Genomic DNA, 24,467 nt, shown 5'->3' with positions numbered 1-24,467 from the left:
CTGGGTAAGAAATGATTACAGCTGTACTAGGAAACAAACAAAAGGGAGAATACTTTGTGTTCATGTACATACGGAGGGTTAGTAATGTTGGGAATCAGGCAAATAAAAGAATACAAGAAGCAAAAAATGATGCCTAAGTTTCTGATTTAAGAACTGGATAGAGTCACAGTGTCATTCAGTGCACCAATGAACAGCTGAGGTTGCTTAGGTCATGATGATGACGTGCCTCTGAGATGTCCAATAGGCAGCTGGAGGTACTGTTTGTTCTAGAGCTCAGGTCAGAGGTCTAGAGAGGAAATAAAAATGTGAAAAATCCTCAGCAACAGGTGGGAAGATAAAGGTCATCTAGAGGAGTGAAGGAGGCCTGGAACAGAATCCTGACGAACATCAATAATTAAGGGAGGGGCCAGCCCTGTGGCCGAGTGGTTAAGTTTGCACGCTCTGCTTCGGTGGCCCAGGGCTTCGCCAGTTTGAATCCTGGGCGTGGACATGGCACCGCTCATCAGGCCATGCTGAGGCGGCACCCCACATGCCACAACTAGAAGGACCCACAACTAAAAATATGCAACTATGTACCGAGGGGCTTTGGGGAGAAAATGGAAAAATAGAACCTTAAAAAAAAAAAAAAAATATATATATATATATAATAATTAAGGGATGGGCAGAGGAAAGGGAGCTTGTGAAAGTAAGCAAGAGAGAGATATGAAGCCAAGACACCATGGAAAGAGCATTTCTAGGAAGAAGTGCTTAATAATGTTCAACAGAAAGGTCTGATAGGAGGAGGAAGTAAGTAGAGTCTACCAGAATCTGTGGTAAGATGACCATACATGACCTTGGCAAGGGGAGCCTCAGAGGAGTGATGAGGCAGAAGCCAATGTAGCAAAGCAAGCTGAAGAAGAACAGAAGGAAAGGAAGAGCAGACACATTTGAAGAAGTTTGGTTATGGAGGAAAAGGCAATAGGATGGTACCGAGAGGAAGATGGGTTTGAGGGAGCGTGATGTGTATGTATGTATAGTTTTTAAAGATGGGAGAGATCTGGCCATATTTAGAAAAAAGGCAGAGAACAAACAGGTTTCGTGGCAGAAAGCTGAGGTAATTTTGATCTGTGAAGAATGCAGCCAGGCCATCTGCAGAGCACAGGTGTGGGCAGGGAGGCAGGGTATGGGTTTAGAAAAGCGAGTAGCCACTATGAAGAATGCTGCCTAAGGAAAGCGGGGTGTGCTGGGCAGCACTGACAGCCAGGATGAGGTTGCAGATTAGAAAGTTAACATGACCCTTAACTCTGCAACTACGTGATTTTCTCCAGCTAGGCTTAGCAGTGTGGACAAAGGCTCCAAGTGTGCGTCCAGGGGTCAGACTTTGCCAGCTGCATACAACAGGAAAGCCATCTATACAACGAGCTGAGCATATTGGCAAAGGAGAGTTGGGTATATATGCTAGATAGGGAAAGAAGAGAAGCTAGGAGGGGACTGACAAAGGACTACTGGATGGGTTCAATGAGGTAGAAGAGTAGTGTAGTGAAGTAACAGTATGAGAATACAGAAAAGCCCCCAGTGGAAAAGGAGAAAGCATTAGGAAGAAAACCAATGGTTATGAGAAGTAAAACGCTGTACTGCCACCCTCTCAGCCACCTACAAAATAAAGCTTCTGGGACCATCCATTTTTCTCCCATCTTATCCCTCACTCTGTTGTTGCTGCCCTTTGCTCCAGCTACCCACTACTCATCTTCCTACAACTTTACCACTGCCCTCTGGAATGCCAGCTCTATGGAAAACGGCACTGAACTTTCTCTTCAGCTCCTTGTGGAAACCTGACTATTCTGAAAATGCTGCCCCCCTGCAGTCCTCCTCAGTTTTGGGTCCTGCATCCTTATGTACGGACACCAACAGCTCTTATCTTCCAGGATGCTTCCCTTTCACTGCCATAGATTGAGTCCAGGACAGTTTCACCCATTCATGAAACATGATTGGCACCTGGCTTAGTTTCTCTGTCTCCACTTAAAATCCTATTATTATTATCCAGTACTATATGTATACTCATTCATATGAACAACCACCCCAAAACTTTCCATGCCTACTCACTAAGAAGCAAGGAGCTGAGCCACAGAGCCACTTAAAGCCCCCTGTGGTAGACTCACAGCAAGGGGCTCAGCCCTTACCATCCTAAAAGACAAGCTAATTGAATTAAAGCAAAAAAAAAAAAAAAAAAAAGGCAGATCGTAGGAGTCATAGTTGCTATAACCAAACTCTTTCTCCTTGATTACTCAATGCTTTTAAAAAACAGTAATTAAGGAAACACCAGAACACGACTTAATTAGTTAATTCTTAGTATCTCTGTGCCCAGTTGTATCTCCATAGTTCTAATTTATAATTCTAACTTGAGGAATGTTCTGTGAAATGTCTCAGTCATCAATATTTCTGAACAACCAATTTTCACTGATTAGGTCCATCATCCTGATCCTACCACCTACACAGCCTCATTTCAGATTTGGAAATATCAACACTTTCTTTTTAAAGGAAGAGGAAGAAATAAAAAATTACTATGCTGCTTTTGCTCCTAATTTTATAATATCTTAAGAAAAATAAGGTAACTATCACCAATATTTAAGATTCTTCTGACTTTATTCATCCATTATGGATCCAGAAACTAATAATTTATATACTGCTTTCACATTATTACATCAATCTAAACCATTCTGGCAGTGCAATTTTGGCCATAAAAATTATAATCCAATCCTGCTGGCGTTCAGTATTGTTACAAGACCTGTACAATGCTTTAAAATTGATCACTGAAAAATCAGGGTCTGCTCTTACAGTCAATATCTTTATTATTAGTTTAAAAATGAGTAGAAGATAAAATAAGGGATATGAAGTAAGTGATGGGGGCCTAAATACAAGTTCCCTGGTGAATGCTCATAACTCTAGAATAATAGTGTGAGAGTTTTGCCACATTTCACGTCAGAGCCATTAGATAAAATGTGCCACCCACATAACAAGTCACCTGGGATACACACTAAGTCTGCAGGATGCCATGCTCTAGAAGAGACACTAAGACATTATCCAATAGCCCAGAATGCCTCCTCTCTTCTGTCTATTTCAGAACCAGCACAATTAGTCCTTTTCTCTCGATGTAACCCTCTTCAGCAGGTCAGACATTCCTTTGGGAGCTCCTGTGCAGAGCCTGATGTTCTCTGGCCTTTGGGCCATCCCCTAGTTCCACCCCACCCATGACCTCACAGGAATCTAATAGCAGTGCAGTGCCTAAAGCACACATAAAAGTGAGTCAAAGATGCTATGAGGTTCTTCAAATACTGTCAGTGGTAGTAATCTATTCCTGGTCTAGGATAAGAATAAGCCCTGCAGAAAAAGTGTAAATACCACAATTACCATATATTAAACTGAAAATAAAGTGGAGGACTTATATTTAGCTATTGTGGCAGCTGGCTGTCTCTGTGTAGGTCTTTGCCTATGTAGCTCTTTCGAAAGATAACTTCTTTCACTCTGGGAAAATTCTAAATTTTTGTCCTCCCACTACGGACCTTTCAACAAATAAATAAGTCAGAAAGAAGCAGCATAGAAAAAGTAGTACCTAAATTATTATGGCAAACATTTTCTTTTTGTCTTCAAAAGAAATAATTTAGCTACTTTTTAAATCATAAATCTACTGGGTAAGAATTAGTCTTGAGCTTTTTGCAACACATTAAAGGAAATTATTACATACTGGATGACAGTGGCATGTTAGGTATAATGAAGGTTAATATCTTAAGTCACTGCTCATTTAGCTTTAAAATAAGCAAATTATTACCTTGTGTTTAGTTTTTTCAACAAGAATGTTAAAAACAACTTTTAAAAGCAGGGGAAGAGGAGGTCAGAAACTAAAATCTTACAGTCCATATGAAGCATGTAAACAAGAGGAACCTGACCAAATTTGATCTCCTTCACAAGACTGAAGTGCTAAGAATACATGGCCATTCTCATCTGATTATAAAAAATACAAAGCTCTACACTAAGAACAGGAAACCCAAGATTTACTTCTCTGTACCACAACTAAGCCTGTGTTATGGACAAATCAAGATTACAATCCCTATTTTAAGGATGAGGGAAATACTCATAGCCTACCTTCTTGACGAGAAGGCTGATGGAAAAATGAGATCATTTGTTTAGAATTTTTAATTTCCCAGGGGGAAAAAAGCTCTAAATAAATTTAGTTTACCATAATTATAAGCCTTTCACACCAAGAGTACTTCAGAATTCTGTTTCTCTTAGCTTCATTTACATCTATGCTTATAGTGAGCTATTACCAGCAATAAAAAAATTAAGCCTTTTTCAGAAATCCTGGTAGTTTCCTAAACATGTCCGACGCAAGAGTTATCTGGGGGTGATTATTACAAACACATTCCCAAAGCCCATTTCAGATCTACTTACAAGAACACTCAGGGAGAAATCTAGGCGTCTGAATATTTATAAACACCCCAGGTAATTTCCATGCTCAGGCAAAGTTTAGGAAATACTGTAGCAAGAACAATTAATTCCAGGGCAGGACAGTAAATCAGATATCCACTGATTGGGTCCATTAATCACTTTCTTACTCAAGTCTACTTCAGCATAAATATATTAACACAATGCTGGTTAGCACACCTGAGGGCCTACTGTGTGCTGTATCCTGTACTATGCACACTATATATGTTATTTCACTTAATGCTAACAGTAGCCTTTTGGGGTGGATACTAGTTTTATCCCAGTTTTTTAGTTTTGTAGCTAGGGAAAACTGAGGCATTACATAATTTACCTGAGGTCACAGCATTTCTAAGTAGCTGCTGGTTCAAAACCAGGCTGTTTGTTGGCAGCAGCTGCCATCCACTACACTGTTCAATTCTAGCATCAAGTGAGAAAAGTAAACATGTGGCAAGAGCTGAAAAGGAAAGTTTAGGTCTTTTGTTCACACCAGTGGCTTTCCTAATTTCAACTCTTTTGCCTTGGTCAAAACTAAAACTAAACCATAAAAACTGTTTTGCATACAAGAATATCATCTAATTGCTTGGAAAAAGAGACAAGCTATTCTATCTCCATGTGATCCCAAATGGAGTGGGGCTGCAGACCTGGTCTGAGAAGTTGCTGTTGATTAACCCCTGAATAGTCTGTTTAACGACTGGGTTTTTATTTTATTGGGAGGGACAGAAGGAGGGCTCAGATTAACCATTAGAACATTTATCTTAAACTCAAACCACAAGAACGACCATCTAACTAATACTAATAGTCCAAGTCTCAAAACTATAAACTGGCAATCGAGCATAAGTTCTATTGACATTCTGTAGTGACACATCCCACATACAAAAAGCAGAGGAAGACTGGCACAGATGTCAGCTCAGGGTGAATCTTCCTCACCAAAAAAAAAAAACAAAAACAAAAAACCCTCTATATGAAAAGCAAAAACAAAAAAGTAATTGCTCATGTTTTTCCCAAGAATTTACTATAAAGTGGTCTATATTTAATGAGAAGCATAAGGAAACAGGGAAACAAAACTGAAGTAGAATGGACCACTTAATTTTCACGGATGAAAAATGAAGATAAACTATCCAGTATACAGAACAAATTATATAACTTACAAAAACAGATTCCACAAAATGTGGTCCAATTGCTCTCCTTTGATATAAAGTGACACTGTAAGTGGATTCAAATTTGCAAGGTGGGTATCCACTATGACAGTTACATCAAGACTAGAGTGTGTTATTGTTTTATTTATTACTCACATACCTGCACAGTCAGATCTAGAAAAAAAAAAAAGACTCTGAATGAGCCAATAAATGGCTTCACAAGAAAATGTCATGAGGATCTGTTGAAGAATGATGACCACATCCCATGATATACAAAAATTTACACATAATTTATGGCCCAGTACACACATATGCTCCCTTACATCCTAGAGAAATTACCACACACAGGTACCAAGAGACACGTACAAGAAATGTTAATGGCAGCATAATTTGGAATAGTACACTAAACGTCCAATAAGAGAATGGGTAAGTCAACTGTGATATATTCATCCAGTAGAATACTAAATAGCAGCGAAAACTGAATGAACTAGAGCCACACTTATCAACAAGAACCTCACAAAACATTGAACTAAAAAAAGCAAGTTGCACATGATTACCTTCAATGTAATACCAATTAGTATTAAAACATGCTTGTTTACAGATACATAACAAATGCAGTAAAAATATAAAGAAATACACAGGAATACCAAATTCAGGACAGCTTTGGAGTGAATAGGGGAAAAGGAAGGAGAACAGACAGTCGAAGCCATGGTATTTCCCTCCTCACATATTTTTGCTATGTTCTATTTCTTAGACTAGCTTAGAGCTTAGAGGTAAGCACACAAAGGCTAGTGATGATTTAGATAATCAAGGTAACAATTACTTGAACCTGAAAATGTGATGCCATCGCCAACACTGGTGACTTTAATGATATTTTAAGACCCCAAACCTTGCACTATTAAGTTAAATAAGATGAAACTGCTGGGTTTGTTGTAGGTCAAAAAGCCAAGTATTAACAATTCCATATGGTTCAAGCTAACATTAAAATTCTTGGGGCTGGCCCTGTGGCCGAGTGGTTAAAGTTCCACGCAATCTGCTTCAGTGGTGTGGGTTTGTGGGTTCAGATCCCAGGTGCAGACCTACTCCACTTGTCAGCCACGCCGTGGAGGCATCCCACATACAAAAAGCAGAGGAAGACTGGCGCAGATGTCACCTCAGGACGAATCTTCCTCAGCAAAAACAAAAACAAAAAACCAACCTCTATATGAAAAGCAAAAAAAGAGAGTAATTGTTCATGTTTTTCCCAAGAATTTACTATAAGGTGGTCTATATCTAATGGGAAGCATAAGGAAACAGGGAAATAAAACTGAAGTAGAATGGACCGCTTAATTTTCAACGGATGAAAAATGAAGATAAACTATCCAGTACACAGAACAAATTATATAACTTAAAAAAACAGATTCCACAAAATGTGGTCAAACTGCTCTCCTTTGATATAAAGTATTACTACTTAATTCTTTTCAAAGTGCTTATACATATTAATAAAGCCTTAAAAGATCATTATTGGCCAAAGCAAGTATTTATGCATATAAAAATTGAAGTCCAGGGGAGAAATGCTTTGTCCAAGGTCAAATAGGCAGTTAGCAGTCAAAACATAGTTAAAACTAAACCCAGGTCCTGTTCCAAAATTAGCCACAATAAATTAATCAGAAGCTCAACAAATGAAATTTTTATTAGTTCCAATCAAAGATTATGAAAGGAAACATTAAGGACAACAATCTGTGGGGTTCTGTCTTTTTTGTTTCCTAACAATCTGAATATAAAAAGTTCTAAACTATAACCCATTGTTATTTTTATAATACAAAACTCATTTCCCATAAACACAGTATTTTAGGTAGTAATTAAGTTACTAGATGAGCTCACAAAAGCCGGTGTAATTTATAATTTAACTAGAAACCTACAGTCCTTCCATAACACTAAAGAAAATACACATGACATAAGCAGTCTGTCTCTCACTCCTCTCCCCCTCTTTTCTCAAACTTAAGCACTAGTACTTTTATAAAAAAGGTTTAAATTAGAAAGAATATTGAAAGAAAGACTTTTGAAGAACATATTGAAGGAGTGTTGGAGGCACTGTGCAAGGTTTTCAAAGGTGATAGGAATGGGTTTTTTGATGAATAAATATCACTCTTAAGAATCACCACAGAACCAAGATAAATAATGCAAAACAGGGAGATAGATTTTCCTGAGATAACAGAGGCAGAAACTGAAAGAAAAGGGTTAGAAAAGACAAATATGAGAACTACCGTAGGGGAATTAACAGGGACACCGCACTGAGTGGCAGAAGCAGCAGCACAGCAGTGCACAGGAACAGCCCCACAGGGCAGGTTTAAACAGTTCCTTCCCCGAGCTGTCAGGTCACCGTGCAGAGTTAAGTGAGGGAAATCACGGAGAAATGGGGAAGGGATGGGGGAGGGAGGGAGGTAAGTCATCTAGGTATTTTTCACATTAGGCATTTTTAACTCAAGAAATATGTCTACTGAAATCTACCTATGCCTACAATTAATGTCTTATGTATTCTCATTTTGCCTCCTTCTGATGAGGAAAGATGCATGACGTGCTACCCAAATCTCCTTTTCAGTTATAACTGGCACCCTGGATAGTCACAATCATCTAATGCCAGATGTCTCTGGTTGGCCTGCTCTCCTCAGCAGGGTCCACTACAAGGAAAACAGATGCCAGGACACATGCACATTACACCATTAGAGAAGGGGGAGGGGAGGGAGACCAACCTGCCTCCGCATTCAGCTCCTCTAGAAGCCCGCTGGTCCTCCAGGTAGCTCCTGTGTCCTGGCCTCCTACAGAATTACTGTGCTCTTGAACTACTGCAGCCGCCAATAAATTGTCCACATTTACCACTTCTGGGTCAGAGCTGGTGTCAGACATATCATAATGAGCTACAACTGGAGGTCCATCTAGGGAGGAAAAAAAATGTATACTTGTATCTAACTTGTGGGGTGAAAAATACTTCCGAAACTAAGAGCCCTAAAAATGCCAGTGGCCTTTATCTTATTATTCTCTCATCAGAAAAGCTGCACTTTATACATCTATTTTGCATATGACGTGAAAGTGGAAAAGATAACCCGAGTTTACAAAGATGAAGGACACATTTGGGAAGGAGGAAAAGGAGTGTTATTATGAAGAACAGAAGACAGGACTATACTGAACAATGTTACACTGAATCCCTGTCATACTTCTTTAAAGAGCAAAAGATTAAGGGGGAAGACTCCACAGAGCAAGTAAAACAGACTGTTTAAAGGAAAAAACTGATGCAAACTATTAAAATTCAATTTAGACTTTTTAAGAGAATGAATCTAGCTCTTTCTCTTAGTAGCTAATACTAAAAGTCCCTAGTAGATTCAGAGAAGAAAATCAAATACATATTTTCATCTTTCTAAAGAAAAAAGATTAACACTAAGAGCTCTACTTGACTGACTGATCTACTTCCAGTAAAGCCCTTTTATAAAATCAGGGATGTTATGCATTTTACGACATTCCACAAAAAGAAAATATTCGCAAAATCCATCTTCAGGATTTTGCTTTGGATGTCTTAGAGGGGTCCCTTATGAGGAATATTTATAGTTTCTTTTCCATGAGAAAGACAACCAGCTGACACTCCACGGAAATGATATGCAATCTTATGGGTTATTTTAGTGGAAGATATTAAGAGTTCTTACTGGAAAAATAAGAGATCCTTTCCACCTCCGAATCACCCTAACTAGCTGAAAAAGGCAGCTGAGTTCCAAAGTAATTACACCGCAGTGATTCATGCTAAAATAACTCAATATTCATGCTTGTAGAATAGATCCATGCTTTAAAACGCTAATGCTACCCTTTTTCTAATGTAACAGCAAAAAGCAAAAACCAAGTTTTCATTCAAGTATGAAATACATCCCTTACTACCTCCATTTCAGAATAAAGCAGAAATAAAGGAATGCTGTTTCTCCCCCCAACAGCTATTTATGAAGTGCAGGCAGATCATTTATTTCCATAAAGATTTTTTAGTATCATCCAACAAATTAACATTAAACACCTCTATTTTATGAAACTCTTGACTATGAAGGAATACATACGCCAATGAATTATTAAAATAGAACACAATGAAGGATTACTGTTTTAATACAAACATCCATTGTGTAAACTGTTACTGAACAAAACATGGAACACACTTGGGGTATTTATCCCTTATAACTAAGTTCCTAAACCACAGGTTTATGTAGCAACATTTTTAAAATAAAAAATGACCAAACATAAAGCAAATGGGTTAAGTGCCACCGTGTAAAGGACAGACATGTCACAATATGAAATTCTGACGATCATGACAATTTCAGTTGACTACTTAGAAATAATTTCCAATTCCCCCAAAAGGGTAAATCAAGTTCATAAAATTCAACAGTGTAGCCTTGGGATCAGTTGGTAATGGATTTTAGTTGGTAATGGATTTTAGTTCAAATAGCAAAAAATTGGTTCATGTTTGAGGTTTTTCTTTTCTAAAAAAAGAAAAGAAAGCTGTATCATTTATGGAGTTCTCGTCAGAGTTCAAAATGACTATTATGGAATCAAGATACCGTGTGATGTCCAAATACTTGAGTGCAGAAGATAAGAGGGTCAAGTACAATATTGACTATTTGACCAAATGTTCTAGTTTAAAAGGGCTTTATTAAGTGTTTTGTGTTTGCAAAATAATTAGAAATTTATATCACTAATACCATTCACAGACTCTTGCCCTCACATCCCTCCCACAACCACCAAATTGAGGCAATAGGTCAACAGTCAAGTCAAAATTGTACCACTCCTATATGTATAATCATGCAAATAGTATAAGTATATATGTACATGCAGAGTAACATCACCTACCCATGGAAATAACTTGTCTGAAAGTCTTCATCAGTAGGAAATACAAGCATAAACTTGTTATCTGGCTTCATTCTTGTATCTTCCATATTTCCAAACAGCACACCTTATAGCTTAGCTTAAATTTAGTATTCATCATAAACAAAGACAGTAATATTTTCATATTTTAATTACACTTAAAAGTTAAAATAAATTATCACTGTCACTTAATTTTCAGTATATTCAAACGATGACAAGTCAATACCATACAACTTTAACAAAACAATGGTTGCCTTTCCAACCTTGTCTTCCAACAAGAAATCACAATTAAGGATCTTGTGTTCCAAGGTCATCTTACACTTCTCGTTGGCAAACCAAGATTACATAAGATGTGTTTAACGCACTTAGCAGGGGGTCCTGGACTTTTAATCACTAAGTGAATATTAGTTAACTGATGGTGACAATTTGTGATATTCTTTTAAAACGTGATTCCTGCTACACAGCAGAATTAAGAGACAGGTAAGATCCTGTAATGATTTCATCTGCCTTTTAAAAGAAGCATCTCTTGGGGAAAAAAAAAAAAATCAAACCACTAAGGAGGAGCTAGGAAAACTCAGCACATTAATAACAGAGGCAGCTATTTATGGTTCCAATTTGACTCTCATCAATTCATTACAGGATGGAATAAACATGGAGGCATTGTCCTTCCTCTCACTTGACTACTCCTCTCTGCAGTTAAAACAATTACACTGCTACTAAGATTATCTGACTTTCAAAAACATCAAAATAGTCACTTCAAGTTACACATGGAAACATTTCCCATTTAAAATTTAGTCACTAGGGGCTGGCCCCGTGGCCGAGTGGTTAAGTTCGCGCGCTCCGCTGCAGGCGGCCCAGTGTTTCGTTAGTTCGAATCCTGGGCGCGGACATGGCACTGCTCATCAGACCACGCTGAGGCAGCATCCCACATGCCACAACTAGAAGAACCCACAACGAAGAATACACAACTATGTACCGGGGGGCTTTGGGGAGAAAAAGGAAAAAATAAAAATCTTTAAAATTTAGTCACTGGGGCCGGCCCCCTGGCCCAGTGGTTAAGTTTGCACACTCTGCTTTGGAGGCCAAGGTTTTCACCGGTTCGGATGGTGGGTGTGGACACGGGGCCGCTCGTTGGGCCACGTTGAGGCAGCATCCCACATGCCACAACTAGAAGGACCAACAACTAAAAATATAGACAACTATGTACCGGGGGGGATTTGGGGAGCAAAAGGAAAAAATTTAAAAAATAATAATAGAATTTAGTCACTAATGTAAGCACATTCCATGTTTACAACATTTAAGGTTATCCAACCTGCACATTCTCCTATCTGCTAACTCTGATGTGTCACAATCTTAAAACATAAATTTATAATAATGAACTTCCTAGTTTTTCTACAACCATTAAAAGCATCTCTCAGTAAACGTAAATTTAACACAATTAGTTAATAACTATTTGGTCTAGGTTAATCCAAGTGCTGTTTCTCCTGACTGAAATTTTTGCTGCTCGTCACAAGGCAAGAAAAATTAAAGTTGGGCAATCCACCAACTACTTTTTGTTTAAGAACATCACCTCATCCATTTTATGCTAGAAACAGGTTTGTACACTCTCACTGACCTCCTAGACGATAAACAGGTTCTAACTTTTCAAATACCAAAATACAGATGTATCTGTGTCATCACACATCCCTCATACAGTGAGGTTTGCCCTTTTATGACCTTAACCTTAAACCTTCTGTATTATTGTCATCAAATGTTTAATTTTATAAATTAGTTTTCTTTCAGTCAAATATGTTCTAAGTCTCATGGAAATAATTTGAATCAAGAAAACAAAAAACGAGGCAAAACAAAACCTAACATCCTTTATTGTGTTTATCCCTGACAAATCCCTCTTTTCAAATCTGACAAACAAAAGCTCAGAATTTTAAAACTATATAAGGTAATACATAATTTACCACTCTTTGTCTTATAGACGAGAAATTGGAGTCCTAGTTAGGTGGAACCGGAACAGACTACAGTTGTTCTCACTGTTGAGGGAACAGGGAATATACAGGATGAGACTGGGAGCAGCATACGAAGTACATACAGATTTTTGGTAGCAAACACATAGGTTAAGGTCCTGCCTACTATTACTTAGCTGTATAACTCAGTTTCTTCACAGGGTTACGGTTGGGGTTAAAGAAGATATAATGCAGAACACAAAGCAGTTCAAATATTGGTCCAATGCCCCATCTACTATAATTAGCACCTGCTCTACTTCATTATTTATATGCTTATCTTCACGTGTAAACTCTGCTGTACACAGACTGCAACTTATACTGATCCTAGATTAATGCGAATTGTTAAGTAAATGCTTTGCTGAGATTAGAGATCATCACTAATGTGGCTTTTGTATTTTTATTTTTGTATGAAGTGAAATGTCAGCTTGGATGTATTCATATAAAAGTGTTTCAAAGCCAAACAGACATCATTTTGGATTATTTCATATTTAGCATCATCCTTGCCTACAGAGGCCTTCCACTAACAAAGTGTTGTCAGTCTCCTAGTATGAAATCTAAACAGATCTAGGAAACAGGAATTCCTCTTGTATCCCAGAAACACCTGGAAATGTCACTCCTCCTTCTCTCTCTATTGCTAAGTCTTAGGCCCAAGTAAAGGTGGGGCAATGGACCAATACATGGTCTGCCCCTTCAACTCCCAGTTCTATGGTTATAGTAATATACAATAAAGCTCAGAAAAAATTCCTTCTCTTCTCCCTACTACAGCCAATCTCCCAAAACCCCTCACTAGAAGAGGAAAAATCTATCTTGTTGCTGACGAAGGATGCCATACAGTGCCATTATCTACAACATCAAGAGAAAGGGGGAGAGGGCGGAAATCACAGTCAGCTTCAATCCAGATAGCAAGATTAAAAAAAATTACACCCGAAAGAAGAGTTCTTAGTAATTACCTAGCCAAGGGATCTAAGAAAGGGAAGTGTGTGTGTGGTGGTCAGGCGAAGAAAAGAGGTGTGGGGGAACGAGGTGTGGTCAAGATGGATTGAGGGAAAAGAGCAACCACCTCAAGAGTTGCAGAAGGGAATTTGCATTTTACTAGAACCTACCCAAGAAAAAACGCTTTTTCACTACACACCAAAATATTTACCAAGATGAAAATTTATATTTGCAAATTAAAAAGAATATTTGAGAATACCTATGCTGTATTTTAGTACTACCAATCAAAAATAAAATATATATACCTAGAACAATTTGAATAAATAGCATTTTCAAAGCATCTTAGAAAAGATGATTACATCAACTAGAAAAGACAAAAATCTATATAGAAAAATGCCATCTCTAGAAAAACAGCTTTAAATACCAAAAACTACAAGTGTATATTTTAAGAATAATATCATAAAGCTATTTTAATAGAAAAGAAAAATGCCTGAGATAGAGCTAAATGAAAATGAAATCCAGCAATATGCACTGAAATTTTACATTTAGAAGTTAAGTCATTTTTAAAGTAAAATTGAATCAATGTTAATTTTGTACGTTTCCCATTATACTCATCTCAGTTATTAAAAATTTAGATGTTATAAAGTTTCCAAGGTGGGAATAAAGTTTTAAGGATTATGCCTGTTCTTATATCAAACTGGTAAATGACAGATCATTGTCTGCCCAGAAAAGTTACCTATGATACTAATGAAAGGATCAAAGAAGAGGCAAAAGCAAATACTCACGATTATCAGAGTAGTTAAAAAGTTGACCATAAGAAAGATTTAATTTTAACCCTTCACCACTAACTAGAGTTGGGAAGACTGAATCAAGAGAGCTTATTCAAAAGACAACTTAGGTAATTTATCTGGATATTCAAAGGAACCTAAAAATACAGAAAACAGGGCTCAATTTATCTTTCTATTTCAGGGACAAATCCATGACCTACTGCTTTGAGGATTTAGATCTATAGAGAACAAAACTAAAATATCTGCACTACATACACAAAGGAAGAATACAAAAATTAGATACAACTTTAGCCACATGCCCATGTCTGCGTACCCTGCTAAAGATAGATCCATTCCAGTTTTTTGATTATTCCTCAATTAGTCTAAATTTTGCTATTTTCCAAATATTCCTCAATTTTCAACAGAATAACTTAGTAGGACACATAAAGGAAAAGAATCTCAACCTTTTATGTTAACACTGGTATTTTGTTATTTCCTTTTTCAACATACCAATTACAAAAACTTGAAATTATCCCCAAAACATCATGTAAAAATCTATCATTAGTTATACTGACTACAAACTAATACTATTCATTTCATTGTGGAAAGGCAGTTTTCTTGACTCAGGCACACCTAATGTAGATTAACTGGTAGGGAATCACTAATGTAACAATGCTGTCCTCAACAGAGCAACAAGAAACATTTCTCTTTTAACATTTTTATTTATCTAGGTTAGCCGTTACACTTCAAATGCAGAGTTAGGTAAAAGGTATAAATAAAATAACAGTAATTTGATAACATTCTTCCCAAATCTTAAAGTTATAATATGAATAAGACTTCATTACCAAAGAATACACTTCCTCGTGGATGATTATTCCTTCACCTTTTAGGATGTCTTCTATTTTATGTTGTAGTAATTTAATGTAATATGAAAAGATGTACTCAATATTAGTAAACTAACAGTTTGGTTTCAATCCCCACTAACTTTCCTAAACTTAGAAGAATTAAACACAGAAATCAAGAAAAAAACAAAAAGTGAACAAATTTGGAAGTAATTCATGTTGTTTACAATTCATTTACTCCTACAACTGTTATAGACAAATTAAAAAGAGAAGTTTCTTATCTGTACAATGGTTGAGTGCATAAACACCATTTTTTGGAGAAGATTTTGAGAAGAATATTTCTTTCAGAACAATTTTTAGAGAAGGAACTTAATAATAATTTAATAAATTTTAAGTTTAATAAATTTGCTGAAACTGTTTTGATACTTTATTTTCTGATATGCGGTATTCCACAAAACCTTTTTCATTGTACCCTCACTGTACTATTTAAATAACACAAACACGAGAGAGGGAAATCAATACAAGCTAAACAAAATATAACAGGTACAATTATTTTTAAAACGTTACCTTCTGTAATATAACTTGCCTATAATTTGTTATTCTGAACAAACGATGACAGCACAAAGCCTATTTACCATCTTTTCTATTACTTCCATGTAACTGTACCATTAGATAAATTCAGCTGTATATTAAAAGTGAAAATTATCAGTAATATTAATTTGGGGTGCTTTGTTTGCTCAACAAAAGGATTCACTACAGCATTTCTTTCATTAACAAGCAAACTGAATACATTTTAAATGATTTCATTCCTAATATTCTGACTTGCATATAAACTTTAAGTAAAAACTCTTATGTAAATTGAGACAAACCTAGACGCACAGACCTTTGCTGTTAAATCTACATAACACTAGGGAATGACAAAAGCAATGAAGCAAAATCAATCAGTTCTTGTATAATCTTTTACTCTGTCTGCTAGTGAAACAAACAAGAGGTCAAAATCCTTACTTGACAATTAAAAAAAAATAGATCAACTTTTTTCTCAGAGTTAATCACCCTAACTAGGTTTATGTATGGGCAACTCTTTTTTTTCCTCCATACATTTAGGAAGGAATGAATAGACAGTATATTAATGACCTGAATCCATTAAAATCCCTGTAGACTATTGCATAGTTATCTGTCTCCAGCAACTTGTCAAATATAACAATAAAAATACAGAATTTACTAATTAACTCAGAATTTTGAAGGTGAATACACATACATACACACACACACACTTGAGACTAGGTTCATTCCTCTGACTTGGTAACTAAAAAACAGATTTTTCTCTTGGAACCCCAAAATGACAGCATAAAACTTCATGCAAAATATTAAATCTTAAGATTTTAATTTTACTGTGTTGTGTTCTACATTAAAATTTTATTTGGGCTTTTATTACACTCAATTTTAATACTGCACACCAAGTACACATCAATATAATTAAGAGTTACTATTATCTAATAAGTTGCTCAAACAACCAGATAATTCTAATCTGCTGGTTAAACTCTCTTAAAATGATTAGGTAGCTAATGTCCTAGAACACTGAACTAGTACAAACTAGGCAGAAAGCAGTCTGTAGACAGATTCAGACAACACATTTACCTTTAGTGAGGGGATAATGCCCCCTTTTAAATACTAGCAACTGAATTCTATATGCACATATTAGAGAAATGAAATAATCCAAATATGGGATTTTATTCTTAAATAAAAAGCATTTCAACCACATCTAGATTAATGTCATATATAGGATGAAAGAAGTTTCTTCCCAGCATTAGCCCTTCATAGACTACAAAAAAGTCCAGACAGGACACATTCCCTATCCTTCTTAAACTTCTAGGGAAATTAAGGGAAAACCACACTAGGCACTTCTAAAACTATACCTACATAAAAATGCCACCACATAATCAAAAAGTAATCTCCACTTCTTAGTATTTATACTTATAAGTACTTATAATCTTAGGAATACAGACTTTGCCTCAGGGAAAGCGAATTCAGTAATTCACAACAGCAGTCACGTAAAATAAAGTATTAAAACTACTTCAAATACTTACTTCTTTAAATGTCCACTATACAAAAGAAAACTCTTTTTTTTGAAAGAGTAACTTTTAAATTGTGTGACCTGGAAAAAGTATAATCATTTTAAAGCACAACTCATTATAAAACCTATTGTTTTCCAAAACAATACTCCTTAAGACAGTAACACATTTTCAAGGCACTGTGAGAAACTGAAAATCAGGATAAAATTTGTATATATGTTTCTGCTAAAAATTATTCTTAAGGTTAAAATCTCCAAATCACAAAATATCGAATTTTACTTTAGAATAAGTTATAACATTTTGGCATATATTCTATGAATTAAATCAATGTATTCTAGTGTTCCTTTTCTTTCTACCAAAACCTTTATTTCCAACAAAACCTTTCTTTCCACATCTTTATCCAAAATTATGTAGAAAAGGTTTCCCAAAATTATTATCGTTCAACATCTGAAATGTTATTCTCAAAATGTTATTCTTACCTTGAATAACAATCATTAAAACCTATGTTTGATAATTCCATTGCCTTGAAATTTTTTCATTTTTCTCTATCTGTAGACCTCTTACTCAATTATATAATAATAACAAAAACTAAAGTATATCCAGTCAATACTAGGAATATGTCTCTATATCTTATTCTTAAAAGATAAATTCATACTTTCTATTTTAAAAATAAAAAGTATTTCAGTACATGCTTAATACATCAAATATTAAATCATGAAACAAAAAAGAAAGCTGGTAAGTGCCTGAAGTAGTTCATACATGCATAGAAAAGTAGTCATGTTAACACGTTGAAATTAAATTAATATTTTCTCATGTCTAGTAAAATCTCTGATCCCAGGAAGAAGTTGAAGACAGAAGAAACTTCCCTGGAAACATCTCATCTTCAAGTAAAAATTATAGATTAGTCAAAATCCAGTCAGTCATCCAAAACCACTATGCTCTTCCCGTTGATATAAAACTTAATTTAAAAAAAATATTAGCTGAAGTAGTTTACAAGTGTGGTACTATCATTTCAGAGAAAAACCCATCAGTTACAATAAATTCCTATATATTTTATGGTGAAAATTCATACTAATATTATGTATGTTAATGTTAAGAAATGCTTAGCATATGTTAAGAAATTTATTACAAGTTGCACAGTGTTCAAACTTTACCCCATTTGTCAAACACTAAGTTCAGGAAATCTGACAGTCATTACACAATAAAGATACTACTAATCTTTTTCATAAATGAGAACCGAGCACACTAACAAGGTTTTCCCAAAGTTAACTCCAAATTCTCATACATCAAGTTCTAAAAAGAAAAAACCAAATCACAGATATTTTTCAGTTCAAAACTAGGAAAGGAAAAAAAATGAGCTCAGGCTATTACAGCTAATTTACAAGTTGCAACTATTTGGATATAGAACTAAAGAGAAAAAACGGTGAGTTTTTCTGAGTAAAGTTACTGAAAAACTATTAAAATAAAGGTCTTGATTGTTTATATATGTAACTCCAAATACGCCATCTATCCCTCCTCTCACAAAACACAGAATTAGGTTTTTTCCAAAACTGCAACTTCATTAAATATTAAAATAATTAACTTTTTTCATACTGAGAAATTAAGTTATAAAGTTGGTAAAATTAATAAATTTTTATTGTAAGGAAATCCAAAAGAAAGCACAATTTTTTAAAAACTGGTTAGTGTTAGCAAAGCTACATATTCCTATTGAAAAATTTCATGCTAATTTAGCTGTTTCTCACAATATTCCTACCAAAGCATAAAAGATAAAACACCAGTATTTCAGGGGCTGGCCCCGTGGCCGAGTGGTTAAGTTCTCACGCTCTACTTCGGCGGCCCAGGGTTTCACCAGTTCGGATCCTGGGTGCGGACATGGCACCGCTCATCAGGCCATGTTGAGGCAGCGTCCCACATGCCACAACTAGAAGGACTCACAACTAAATAAAATATACAACTATATATTTGGGGATTTGAGGAGAAAAAGCAGAAAAACAACAACAACAAAAAGATTGGCAATGTTGTTACCACAGGTGCCAATCTTAAAAATAAAAAACAAAAAACTAGTATTTCCCAGTCCTAGGCAGCACATAAAAACAGATATCACACTGCAAGACTTTCAATCCTGTGATATTTCTTCCCCTTGACACACTCCACCGGTCCTTTAGCATGCTGAATGGCCATTTCTTTTCAGTCCAGGAATGGAAAACAAAGTTAAATTAGTAGTACATTGGCTAACACACTTAGCCACTAGTAACTTAAAAATCCATTCAATATACACCCTTAACAGAGTGACCATTTCATCTGTATCCTCTAGAGTTACCCCTTATATCAGGGTACTGGACAATTTCACTAGATGGTGTCTGCCAGGTTATTACCTCAGGCACTCAGCTTTAAGTTAAAGCTCAAGGTAAAAATTCACTTTTGTAGCAATGAAAAATAGTATTTTTCTCATGCATGATATCAAACTCCAGTCTAATCCTGCTCTCCCTACAGCATCTTGGATAGTACATCAGAGTATATATTTGCTCAAAAATTTATTTATTCTTCCTGCATATAAATCCTATTTAATATTATAATTCACTAAGACGAGCAACAAACTAGTTCATTAAATGACATATGGAAGAATGATGATATAAAAATATTCACGCAGTACATTTATTCATGATCTTCAGAGTGGGGTTAATTACATGATTCCCCCCACTGGAATCAGAAAAGAGTCAACAGTTTTTGTAGGGAATAAATGCTTAACCCAAGGAATTAACTACTTACCTATTTGGATTCTCTTAAGATTCCCTATTTTATATGTTATTTATATTTTTGGCAGGAATAAAAAGCATAAAGATGAGGGTCATTCCTATTATCGTATAAATATGGTTCTATGTTCCCAAAATATGCAACAAAACTCAAACTAAAATTTGTCAAACTCTGCTGCTTTGTTTTGAATATCTAATTTTTTAAAAAGAAACTGTTTACTATCGTAATTTTTAAAACATCATCAAAAGAAACTTACAATGGGCAAAAGCATATTCCCTCTTATACAATTCAAAAAGCAGACAGTTAACACAATTTTGTGATAGATTCAAAGGTTGTTCTGTAATATTCCCATTTTCAGCAAAGTTAATTGGAAAACTGTTATGAATCCTTGGGAATTCTAACATACTGTCAACATTTCAACAAGTCACATAAAAACCAAAGGGCTGCTGTGGCAGTTCTTGGGAATCAGGCATCTGCATGTAAGCACATGATTGGGTGATAGGGGAAATTCTTTGGCCAACTAGTTGCATTTAAGTTCCCTGGGTTCCAGTAGCTGCTTGTTCTCTTCGCCAGTGTCAAGGTGAGTTAGCTTTTCCATCCACACGCAGAACTTCTCCTCTGTCTGCCTCTGCATCTCGGAAAAACAGCTCATGGCCTCTTCTAGGACACTGCCTATGCAGTTCCTATCACATACAGCACCCCTGTCAAGTAATCCTGGAATTTCCCTGGGCGCTCCTTCAGATCCCCCAGCACGACTGAAGTCAGCTTTAAAGACATTGAGGCCATTTGATAAAACATCATTAATTAAGAAAATTGTATTTTTATTAAGACATGCTTATTCAGGAAAATGGTATAAGCATTACTAAGAACAGCCATATAAATATAGCATTGATAAGCAGCATTTAAATTAATTAGCCAAACAAAAGTAATTCCAAGAAAAATAAAATAACATACCACCACCATTTTTCATAGTTTCAATATATCTGCCTGGGAATATGTATTGTTACTATACAACTAACTATTTATCTGTAACAGTGGTTTTCAGCCTTTGCTGAACATAAAAACCTAGAGTGGTTTAACAAATACCAAACCCTAGGCAGGCTCCAAGGCACGGGAGGTCTGTTTTGTTTTGTTTTAAGCTCCCACATGATTTTAATGGACAGCCTTGGTTGAGAACCACTGCATCCTTGAATATTTTCACTGCTTTAACTTTAAAATTTTCAAAGTCATTCTGGCACCTAACTCATAATAAATTAGTATAAAATAATTTTCAACTGATTGATTCTTATCAAATCCTCTTGTTTTAAGTTAAAAAAAACATTTCTTATGGAAAACCACATAAAGGATATACACAATCCACGTGTCTCTCTGGGTCAGCTTTTTAGAAACCCTGGCCTATACATGGTTTTTAAAAGGTATGCCTCAAAAACAAAACCAAAAAAAGTTTGTGGTTTAGTCTGGGATACACTACAAGTCATATCCTCCCCCTCTGGAGAGTACATTAATGGCTCCAAGTTGTCCTGCAGTTAAAAAAAAACCTGTTTCCACACGATCCAGCACTTTCCAAATGTGTGATAGTGTACAGCTATTAATATCCAGCAGAACAGGAGTTTCATAGGATTCCAGTTTAGGATGTGCTCCTCTACATACACTATTTTATCCTTGAACTAGGCCAGATCATCTTTAGTTTGGTCCCATATAGTTTGGGTCTCTAATAAAACTAATTCTACTGAACTCCTCATTTCTTCAGGAAGCTATTAAAAATGTTACCTCCTCAGACCACTCGACTACACTATCTAAAATGGCTTTTCTACCTTATTCCTAGTCAATCTTTATCACTTATATCCTGCTTTATTAACATTTATAGTGCATATTCCTACCTGATAGCATATGATGAACTCATTTATTGTCTGTCTCCTCAAAAAAGATTAAGTTCCATGAGGGCAGGGACTTTTCATTCACTGTTGCGTTCTCAATGTTGCATAGTAGGTGCTCAAATATTTGCTGAATAAATCAATGATTGATGGAATCAATCAATCTTGGCCTTATACCATCTACCTACATTAAGAAGTCTTATAAAGAACAGTCCTATGCAATACTCTGTTGTATTTATCGCAGGGTATTTCTGAAAATGTGGTTCACTTTATCTCATAGTGGCTTTTTATGAAGATGCAAAAGAAAAATTTACCAGGTCTCAGTATCAAGAACAGCAATGTTTCTCCTGGACAATGAGAACTGTTTAATCAGTCATACCACCTCTTTTCAATGCCTAAAAGGATATGGAACAAATTTTTAGCCCAATTCTACCCAGCAAATAAAAACTTTACAAAGTTTATTGTTAACAACTTTCCCTCTAACTTCATCTTATTCCTTTTCCCCTGATTACTTATCCCCTTCTTCATGTTTCAAAAAAATCTTGTTTATATGTAAACTTCCTCAAAAGGGACATATGCTTCCCCAAAGTCTAGTATATTTAGCTTATGGAAAGATTAAACGGAATTTAAAGAATATTACACGTTCTTTAAGCAGTTTATCCCCATTTTAACTGCTGGGTAAACTTAACATACATAGAACAGGAAATCAGACAGCTACTTTGACCTGTTTCAGATTCTGGAATTGCTTATTTTTCAACAGGCATTGAAAAATGGGTATTTAAAAGCTAAATTCAGAAAATGGTGTGAAAATACTTATGCTGGAGACAGCGAGATAAGTTGCAGCATCATAAAGATGACTACCACTGATAAAGACTGACAAGACATTTGGAGGGCTTAAAAACAGGGACCAAACATACATTTGTCAAAACTCATAAAATGTACAACACTAAGAGTGAACCCTAATATAAACTATGAACTCTGAGTGATGATGTTTCCATGTAGGTTCACTGACTGTAACAAATGCACCACTCTGGCGGAGGATGTTGACAGTGGAGAAGCTGAGTATATGTGGGGGAAGGGAGTATATGGGAAATCTCTATACCGTCTGCTCAATTTTGTGTGAACCTAAAACTTCTCTAAAAAATAAAGTCTATTAAAAGAAAAAACAAAAACAAACAGGAACCATATTCTCACCTTAAACACACATATGTCCTTTTATTAATACTAAGATATAACCTACTTTGAGGAAAAAAATATCAAAAGTAAAGCTTATGCTTTTGCTCATACAAAGAATACAGGCACTCACTTTAAGAAATAAGTTAGGAAAAGCAGGCCAAAAATAATTCCTTGGCGCTTTAATATTAGAGATTGCCAAAGGTTACCCCAGTAAGATTTGAAAGCTTCTAAATCTAAGGTAACATTATCCAGACATTGTAGCACAGAGAAAACCACATTTAAACAATGCATACTTTTAAAATAATCACTTAAATGGAGGAGAAGACAAAAGTACTAATTCTTGTTAATTAATATAGAACTGTACTGTGGCTTTTACAACTAATAAGAGTTTTAAAAACTCAACTCCACAGTTCAGAACTTGATACTCATTGGCAGTAACAGAACTTATTTGAACCAGACTACCAGTTTCAGAATGATTTTAGCTATAGGAGACTTAACATATCACTGCTCAGCTGAATAGTTCTCAGCCCTGGCTGGTCACTGTCATCACCTAGGGATCTTTAAAAATGCTGATGCCTCTATTATGCTAAGTGAAATAAGTCAGACAGAGAAAGACAAAACACTGTATGATTTCACTTATATGTGCAATCTAAAAAAACAAAACTCGGGGCCGGCCTGGTGGTGTAGCGGTTAAGTGCACATGTTCTGCTTCAGCAGCCCGGGGTTTGCCGGTTCAGATTCCGGGTGCAGACATGGCACCGCTTGGCACCCCATGCTGTGGCAGGCGTCCCACATATAAAGTAGAGGAAGATGGGCATGGATGTTAGCTCAGGGCCAGTATTCCTCAGCAAAAAGAGGAGGATTGGCAGCAGATGTTAGTTCAGGGCTAATCTTCCTCAAAAAAAACAACTCAGAAACAGTACGTTGGTGGTCGGGCGCTGAGGCTAAGGATGGGATGGGTGAAGGTGATCAAAGGGTGCAAACTTCTAGTGATAGGGTGAATAAGTTTGGGGGATGCCACGTACAGCATGGTGATTGTAGTTAACAATACTGTATTGCATATCTGAAAGTTGCTAAGAGAGCAGATCTTAAAAGTTCTCAACACACAAATTATAACTATGTTAAGTGACAGATGTGTTGACTAATATTATTGTGGCAATCATTTCATAATATACACATAAATGAAATATTCACATTGTACACCTTAAATTTACACAACACTATATGTCAATTATATCTCGAAAAAGCTGGGGAAAAAATGCTGATGTTTGGGTCAGACCCAGAGATTCTGATTTAACTGGTCTGGAGCGGGGCCTGGGCATCATAAGTTTTTGTTGTTGCTTGCTGAGGAAGCTTTGCCCTGAGCTAAAAGCCATGCCAGTCTTCCTCTATTTTTACTATGTGGGCCCCCAGTACAGCATGGCCGCTAACAGAATGGTATAGGCTCACACCCAGGAACCGAACTCAGGCCACTGAAGAGGAGACGCTGAACTTAAAACACCAAGCCACCAGGGCTGGCCCATCATAAATATTAAATACTCCCCAAGTGATTTTAATACACAGCGAGATTGAAAACTGCATGGATC

At 36.0% G+C, this 24,467-nt stretch overlaps 1 protein-coding gene across 5 annotated transcripts in view; it reads right to left on the bottom strand.

Annotated features, from left to right (window-relative positions):
- Positions 1-24,467, bottom strand: part of ARK2N (arkadia (RNF111) N-terminal like PKA signaling regulator 2N) — a 76,633-nt gene that overhangs the window by 14,408 nt on the left and 37,758 nt on the right. For 3 of the 5 annotated variants that reach the window (XM_005612874.4, XM_003365544.5, XM_005612875.4), the window contains exon 3: positions 8,327-8,509. The exons of the other annotated variants lie outside the window; for them this stretch is intronic. In XM_005612874.4, the coding sequence (XP_005612931.1) occupies positions 8,327-8,509 (183 nt within the window). The remainder of the gene's footprint in view (positions 1-8,326; positions 8,510-24,467) is intronic. 5 annotated transcript variants of the gene reach the window in all.

Source organism: Equus caballus, chromosome 8 (genome assembly GCF_041296265.1).
Source record: "Equus caballus isolate H_3958 breed thoroughbred chromosome 8, TB-T2T, whole genome shotgun sequence".
Lineage (NCBI taxonomy): Eukaryota > Metazoa > Chordata > Mammalia > Perissodactyla > Equidae > Equus > Equus caballus.
Note: the sequence above shows the minus strand (reverse complement) of the source record. Positions and strands in the feature narration are given on the sequence as shown.